Raw genomic sequence first — 8,700 nt, forward strand, 5'->3', positions numbered from 1 at the left:
AAAGGCCAAGTTGCTGATTTTTAATTTGAAGTTTCAACTTCCAACTCAATCCATGGACCCCTTGACCATCCCTGGACCACTAATAAGTCCTCAAACTTTTATTTGGCTTTTGTTGTGGAGGTTACCAAATATTTGAGCCTCACTGACCTATCTCCCTCACAGACCTTAAACTCCCAACTGAAGCTGCAAAATACAAATTTGACTCAAGAAGTGGGGAAAGCAATTTGCACAGGGATTGACCTTCAGCAAGTATCCAAGCCCTCGCTCCAGGGCTCAGCACTGCCGAGGCCGTGGAAGAACCAACACTCTGTACTCCTCAGAGATGGTCACCTCCTGTACTCCACCATCCTGCAGATTACCTTTCCCATGAAAAGGGAATACCTTACCACCATCTAATAAATTATATCTGTTTGGTGCAGCAAACATCTCTTTCTTCATTGAGCGTGTCCATGATGTACATTTCATAGAAAGCCATACAAAAGATTTAATCTGGTGTTTCTACCCCACACTGCTCTTCTTATACAATGTTAGGGAATTTTATTGTATCCAATGGAGGTTAATTCCCATAAAAAAGACCCAGCATAGGCAGTTCTAGGACCTCAGAAGTGGCAGAGCTCTATGACCATGTCCTGACCTCCCACAGTGCTTTCATACCCAGAAAGCTATGGAAGTCAGGACCTCTGAATCTAGCACCAGAATATGTTATTTTTTCATAACTGTTAGAGGAAAGCTCTTTCAGGCAATCTTCAAACAATGGTAATGTATGCTGATAAATCACACTCTTCTATTTACATGTGGAGTAAAGCAAGAGGACTACCAGATGGGGAAGCCCCTCTGAGGAAATACGCTTTTAACTAGAGGGAGATTTTTACTCCAAAAACTCTTTCCCCCAGTTTCTAAACTGAAAGCGAGGATAACAAAGATTTTGCTCTGTTTTTAAAACCAACATAAGTACTTTGGCTTGAAATGTATACTTAACAGAAATATACATCTATTTATCATACATATATGCATTTACACATAATACATATATGCAATATATTTATACACATTTAAACACAAGTATAACAGAATATTTCATAAATTTGGGTGGTTTTGGGGAAAGGATCAGGATTAATTCATGGTTCAAGAACTGGGTGAGACTGAAGGTGTTTTTTTTTTTTATTAAGAATATTACTTTGGCCTGACCAGGCGGTGGCGCAGTGGATAGAGAATCGGACTGGGATGCAGAAGATCCAGGTTCAAGACCCTGAGGTCGCCAGCTTCAGCGCCGGCTCATCTGGTTTGAGCAAGGCTCACCAGCTTGAGCCCAAGGTCGCTGGCTCGAGCAAGGGGTCACTCAGTCTGCTCTAGCCCCCTGGTCAAGGCACATATGAGAAAGCAGTCAATGAACAACTAAGGAACCACAACGGAGAATTGATGTTTCTCATCTCCCTCCCTTCCTGTCAGTCTGTCCCTATCTGTCGCTCTCTCTGACTCTCTCTCTGTCTCTGCCCTACAAAAAAAAAAAGAATATTACTTTGGTTAAAATTATGCTTCATTCATTCAAGAGTTAATAATAACCAAGCAATTAGAAAGCATGAATAAATGATAACATGTAAGTACTTGCAAAAAATAAATAAACTTGGACCCTACCTTCCACTTATAAAAAATTAACTCAAAATGGACCAGACTTAAATGTGGCCTTGGCCTGTTGGCTCAGTGTGTGGAAGTCCCAGGTTCGATCCCCAGTCAGGGCACACATGAGAAGTGACCATCTGCTCCTCTCCCCGTCCCTCTTCCCCCTATTTCTCTCTTCCTCTCTCATAGCCAGTATCTCGATTGGTTTGAACATCAGCCCTGGGCACTGAGGATACCTTGGTTGGTCTGAGCATCAGCCTCAGGCACTGAGGATAGCTCAGCTGGTTTGAGCATCAGCCCCAGACAGGGGTTGCTGGGTAGATCCTGGTCAGGACATGTGCAAGAGTCTGTCTCTCTATCTCCTCTCCTCTCACTTAAAAAACAAACAAACAAAAATGAAATATAAGAACTAAAACTCATAAAAGAAAACATAGGGGGAAAGCTTCATGACTTTGGATTTGGCAATGATTTCTTGGATATGATATCAAAAGCATAGGCAACAAAGTAAAAAAATAAATAAATTGAACTACATCAAATTTAAATTTTTGTACATCAAAGACACAAGTAACAAAACGGAAAGGCAATCTACAGAATGGGAGAAAATATTTGCAGATCATATATCCAATAAGGGGTTAATATCCAGAATATATGAATAACTCCTAAACAACAAAACAATTAGGTGTTGGACAAATGTGGTCCTTGTTGGTTGGCTCAGTGGTAGAGCAACAGCCCAGCATATGAAAGACCCAGGTTCAGTTCCCAGTCAGGGCACACAGGAGAATCGACCATCTGCTTCTCCACCCCTTCCCCTCCTCCTCTCTCTCTCTCTTTCCCTCCTGCAGCCAAGGCTTAGATGGTTTGAGCAAAGTTGGTCCTGGGTGCTGAGAATGGCTCCGGGGCCTTGCCTCAGGCAGCTAAAATAGCTCAGTTAATGAGCAACAGAGCAGTGGCCCCAGATGGGCAGAGCATCACTGGGTTGGGAGCTTGCCACGGGGGCTTTCCAGGCGCATGCGGGAGTCTGTCTCTCTGCCTCCCCGGCTCCAACTTAAACAAACAAACAAAAAAAGTTGGACAAATGACATGAATGGACATTTCTCCAAAAAATATATACAAATGGCCAACAAGCACATGAAAAGATGCTCAATAGCACTAATAATTGGGAAAATTCAAATCAAAGCCACAATCACATACCACTTCACACCATGGCTACTCTAGAAAACCAAAAACGTTGGCAAAAATGCAGAGAACTTAAAACTCTTCTACAGTGTTGGTGGGAATGTAAAATAGTACAGTCTCTATGGGAAAGCAGTTACTCCAAAAACTAAAAATAGAATGGCCACATAAAGTAGCAATTCCATTTCTAGATATATACTATACCCACAAGAACGAAAAATTACAGTCTTGAAGAAATATTTATACACCCATGTTCTTGGTAGCTGTTGGAGGAGGTAATTAAGAGAATGTGACTACCCACTGGTTGACCCAAGAGTTGGACCCGGGCATTTCAAGGCTCCTCACTCCCTCCACTGCCTTTGAAATGTACTATTACCACTATGGAAACCATTAACTTTTCTATAGATGCCTTTGTATTGTTTGATTTGGGAGCTGTTTTCAAGGACACAGTATAGAGAGAGCAATGAGTTGTTGAAGCTATCTGGACAATATACATGAATCCAGTTAAAGCTTCCGTAAGATTTGGCAAGCAGCTGAATTGGTCTGCTTGCCTTGCTGTCACCCAAGACAGCTTCATAAGTTAAGTTTCCTTGCTTTCTAAACCTGCCACCAACCAATATGGAGGGGCCTGCCTCTCTCTTTGGTCCCTCCTTGCCCTTTGTGTATAGGGGCCACTTTGCAAACCTAAAGCAGCATTAACCACATAGTCAAAAGGTGGAAGTGTCCATTGATGGATAAATGGATAAACAAACTGTAGGTATATTTACAATAAAATATTATTCAGCCTTAAAGAGAAAGGAATATCTGACACATTCTCCAACATGGGTGACTCTTGAGAACATTATTCTCAGTGAAAGAAGCCAGTCACAAAAAGACAAATACTGTATGATTCTACTTGAATGAAGTACCTAGAGGGATCAAATTCATCAAGACACAAAGCAAAGCCTGACCAGGCAGTGGAGCAGTGGATAGAGTGTCGGACTGGGATGCGGAGGACCCAGGTTCGAGACCCCGAGGTCGCCAGCTTAAGCGCGGGCTCATGTGGTTTGAGCAGAAGCTCACCAACTTGGACCCAAGGTCGCTGGCTTGAGCAAGGGGTCACTCGGTCTGCTAAGGCCCGCGGTCAAGGCACATATGAGAAAGCAATCAATGAACAGCTAAGGTGTCACAACAAAAAACTGATGATTGATGCTTCTCATCTCTCTCCGTTCCTATCTGTCTGTCCCTATCTATCTCTCTCTCTGACTCATTCTCTGTCTCTGTAAAAAAAAAAAAAAAAAAAGACACAAAGCAGAATGGTGATTGCCAAGGGTTGGGGAGGGGACAATGGAAAAGTTGTTTAATAGATATAGAATTTGTTTTGCAAGATAAAAATAATTCACAATGTGAATTTACTTAACACTAGTGAGCTGTACTCTTAAAAATATTTTGTGGCCTGACCGGGCAGTGGCGCAGTGGATAGAGGGTCAGACTGGGATGCAGAGGACCCAGGTTCGAGACTCCGAGGTCGCCAGCTTGAGCGCGGGCTCATCTGGTTTGAACAAAAGCTCACCAGCTTGGACCCAAGGTTGCTGGCTTGAGCAAGGGGTCACTCAGTCTGCTATAGTCCCCCAGTCAAGGCACATATGAGAAAGCAATCAATGAACAAGTAAGGTGTCGCAACGAAAAACTAATGATTGATGCTTCTCATCTCTCTTCGTTCCTGTCTGTCTGTCCCTATCTATCCTTCTCTCTGACTCTGTCACTGTAAAAAAAAAAAAAAAATTATGTGTATTTTATTACAACCAATTAAAAATATAAATATGTAGAGGAGATCCCAAATTTATAAAATTAGAGGATATATGTGTATATATGTTGGTTCAGGTTCACAAAAATAGGAAGAAAGGTATTGAAGAATAGGCACAAAATACCGATTATCTTTGCAATACTACTTTTGGAAGGGATGTATGTATTTCGGGTAAGGGAGGGAAAATATTAACTTTTCTATATATGCCTATATATGCCTTTGTACTGTTTGACTTGTTCAAATGTGTATTCATTACTAGCGTATACTTTTAGTTTAGTAGAAGCCGAAAACAATCTATAAGCTGAAGTCATTAAGGGTCTCAGTTGGAAACACGTACATTGATGACTGATGACAAAAATGCCCTTTAGAGCTCTGAGGCTCCTATAACTCACACACTCTGATCCTAGAAAAGCAAACATTTTTCGATGTTGATGAATCAGGTGATTACTAATGTTTTGATGACACTAGGGTTAGTTATTCCAAGTCTAGACAACTTGTTTATGAAATTATGATCCTTAATTGAGTGACCACCTACGAAGAAAATGTTCAGTTTAGGTAAACTCTGCCTGAAGGTTATCAAAGGACAGATTCACAAAGCAAGCCAGGGCAGTGGTTGGCCCAAGTTTCATCTGTCATGTGACCAGCATAAACAGGAGCTGCCATGATTGGCTTCCATAATGAGCCTTGACTTGACCCACAGGGCAAAGAAGAAACATAATGAGACTTAATTGAGCAAAGACCAAAGCAGGTTATTGAAATGCTATTTATAATTTTCTAAACAACTCAATTATTAGCCAATCAGAGACTGACTTTGTAAATGGGATTAGGGAAATATGCTAAATGTTAGGGAAACAGGTGTCTCTAAGGACTATATAAAGGGCTGGCGTAGAAGGTGCAGTCAAAACTCAGAAACTTCTCTTAACAACACAACTCTCAGCCCAACTCCTGACACCATGGCCTGCTGCCACACTAGCTTCTGTGGGTTTCCCAGCTGCTCCACCGGTGGGAACTGTGGCTCCAGCTGCTGCCAGCCAACCTGCTGCCCGACCAGCTGTTGCCAGCCAAGCTGCTGTGGCACTGGCTGTGGGATGGGCTGTGGCACCGGCTGTGGCACCTGCTGTGGAGCTATGAGCTGCCGCACCAGGTGGTGCCGCCCTGACTGCCGCGTGGAGGACACCTGCCTGCCCCCCTGCTGCGTGGTGAGCTGCACCCCCCCAACCTGCTGCCAGCTGCACCACGCCCAGGCCTCCTGCTGCCGCCCATCCTACTGTGGACAGTCCTGCTGCCGCCCGGCCTGCTGCTGCTACTGCTGCGAGCCCACCTGCTAAAAGGAAGGTTGCTGATTATTTAGGAATGAAAGGTGAAGCACAGGACAACTGCCTTGATCTCTGGAGAAATGTTCGACTTTACCTGGATGCTAAGTATCATGATGTTTCTAACCTGCTCAGAAATAACAAGTCTTCAGACCCTCTTGAGTGTGCCGAATTAGCACACCGAAAGCATGCATCAATCAGAGTGTCAAATTAGTGACATCTCTGTTCTCCTCCTTATTTCTTAATCCCTACACATTTTCAGACCTGTTTTCTCTTTTAATATCTTCTGTTCATTTGAAATAAAATGTTTAAATGTGCTCAGTAAATGGAGTTATTTTGTTCCTTCTGTCTTTAAGCTTGTCCACATTCAGCTGAAATTCAAGAAGAGTGGCTTCGCATTTTGATAATAATCCTAAGGCAAAACGTTAAGTCTAAACCAGAAAAATTAAATACAAATTATATTATGCTTCCATCCATCAGTTAATAAAATGTTCCATGCATTAAAATGTTTTGTGATTTTTCAAATACGTACGTGCTCTAGTCTATTATGATTAGGTCTGACTCAATAAGGCTACTTTTAGCTAAAATTTTCAGGTTGATCAAAGCTATGGGATTTCTACCTAGATGTACTTCTACTTAAAGGGAGGAGATTTTTCATCTCCTCCCTTTAATATACTAGACGTTCTCCTTGTGCATTCTCAAAACATCCAAAGAAAATGTATTACCTACTATGTAGATTTAAAAATGTCTACCAGACAGTATCTAGCAGACACTACTTATTTTCTAAGAGCATTTCAGTTTTAAGTCCTATGCCTTAGCCCAATCAATGGTCGGCAAACCGCGGCTCGCGGGCCATATGCGGCTCTTTGGCCCCTTGAGTGTGGCTCTTCCACAAAATACCATGTGCAGGCTCTTACCTTGATAAGGAATGTCCCTATCTATATAGTTTAAGTTTAAAAAATTTGGCTCTCAAAAGAAATTTCAATCGTTGTATTGTTGATATTTGGCTCTGTTGACTGATGAGTTTGCCGACCACTGCCTTAGCCTATCCTGTTCTTCCCACTGATACTCAAATTGATCTCTAAGGTTCAACTCCCACCCCTCACCTCCATTTATTATAAGTATGTATAAGGTGTATCACCGATCTAAATGAAAGCAAAATAAACAGCTAGATATCCAGTGAGTTCCACCATCACCATTTGTCAGACTCATGCATTAGAAATATGAAACAACTATATATTTTGCACTTAGCAATTCCATTTGAAAAATGTTCTCTTAAGAAGTTAACACAAATCTAGATTAAAAATACCTTTTACCAATTAATTTTCAACTCTTCTTAAGTTTTTGAGTGCAATATATAAAGTACAACATGACAAAATATTAGACAATACTTAGACAAGTATTTTCCAAATTATGTACAAACTCCCCCCACTTAACTCCATCATTTAATTAGTAGTAATGATAGATCGCATACAAGATTATATATTTCAGAGAAGGATAAAGTAAATGGCAGTGCAGTCTTTAAAATGTCATAACTCCCAGCCCTGGCCGGTTGGCTCAGTGGTGGAGCGTTGGCCTGGCGTGCAGAAATCCCGGGTTTGATTCCCGGCCAGGGCACACGGGAGAAGTGCCCATCTGCTTCTCTACCCTTCCCCCTCTCTTTCCTCTCTGTCTCTCTCTTCCTCTCCCGCAGCGAGGCTCCATTGGAGCAAAGATGGCCGGGGCACTGGGGATGGCTCCTTGGCCTCTGCCCCAGGCGCTAGAGTGGCTCTGGTCGCGACAGAGCGACGCCCCGGAGGGGCAGAGCATCGCCCCCTGGTGGGCAAAGCATCGCCCCCTGGTGGGTGTGCCGGGTGGATCCCGGTCGGGCGCATGTGGGAGTCTGTCTGTCTATCCCTATTTCCAGCTTCAGAAAAATACAAAAAAAAAAAAAAATGTCATAACTCCTGATGTCTTTCCTGAGCCTTAGTGCAATTATTAAATGTAGAAAAAATTTTCAGCATTTCCGGGTCTCTTTTGACAATAAGAAGGACTCCTTTGTGAGAAGTGCTAAGCTTGGAAGTTCTATTTAATCATCGTTGAGTGGTACAGGCATCCATGAATCATGCCTTTTCCTCCACCCGTTCATATCGTATTCAATAAACAGGGAGGTACTACCAGAGGCTAAGCATCCTGCTAGAGACTTTTATATACACTATGATATCTGGTTCACAAGGAAAGATTTTTGGCCTGAAACACGAATAACATTTGCACATTTCAAACTGGTTGAAATGAAAGGAATTATAATGGTAGTTTGATTTGATGTTGGAGTAAATAAATTGGAAACTAAAGGACAGAAGATAATTCAGTGGATGTCCTGATGTCCTAAACTCAAGAGACTTTTAGTCTATATACCTAGAAGAAAAAATAATAGTTAAAAAAAAAAAAAAAAGAAGCACAATTATCCTTAGTCTTCGAAGTCTGGACAGTGTCACATGGAATAAATACCTCTACAAAGCAAGTGTGTTGACGTGTACTAAATTAGGAGGACTCTTTGAACATGGAAAACCACAAACCTATTCCAAACAGCAAAGGACCGATGTGAGGAGTCCAAATGAAACTATAAAACAAACCTAATTTCTAAATTGCTGTTCATATGTCATAAGTATTTCAACGTAAGCCAATCAGAGGACCACTGAGGAACAAATTTAAACAAAAACAAGGAAGATATGTTAAGAATTGTATAAACAGCGACTGCCAGGATATATAAAAGGCCCCAACGTAAAAGTCAACACTAAAGCTTCTCCAAGCAGCCCAGCTCCCGACACC

At 42.0% G+C, this 8,700-nt stretch overlaps 1 protein-coding gene across 1 annotated transcript; it reads left to right on the plus strand.

Annotated features, from left to right (window-relative positions):
• The first annotated feature begins 5,504 nt into the window (after positions 1-5,504).
• Positions 5,505-6,199, plus strand: LOC136323597 (keratin-associated protein 9-3-like). The gene has a single exon (XM_066255450.1). The coding sequence runs from the start codon at positions 5,533-5,535 to the stop codon at positions 5,905-5,907; it is 375 nt and encodes a 124-aa protein (XP_066111547.1). The 5' UTR covers positions 5,505-5,532; the 3' UTR covers positions 5,908-6,199.
• The last annotated feature ends 2,501 nt before the right edge of the window (positions 6,200-8,700 follow it).

The sequence above is a fragment of the Saccopteryx bilineata genome, chromosome 2, assembly GCF_036850765.1.
Source record: "Saccopteryx bilineata isolate mSacBil1 chromosome 2, mSacBil1_pri_phased_curated, whole genome shotgun sequence".
NCBI lineage: Eukaryota > Metazoa > Chordata > Mammalia > Chiroptera > Emballonuridae > Saccopteryx > Saccopteryx bilineata.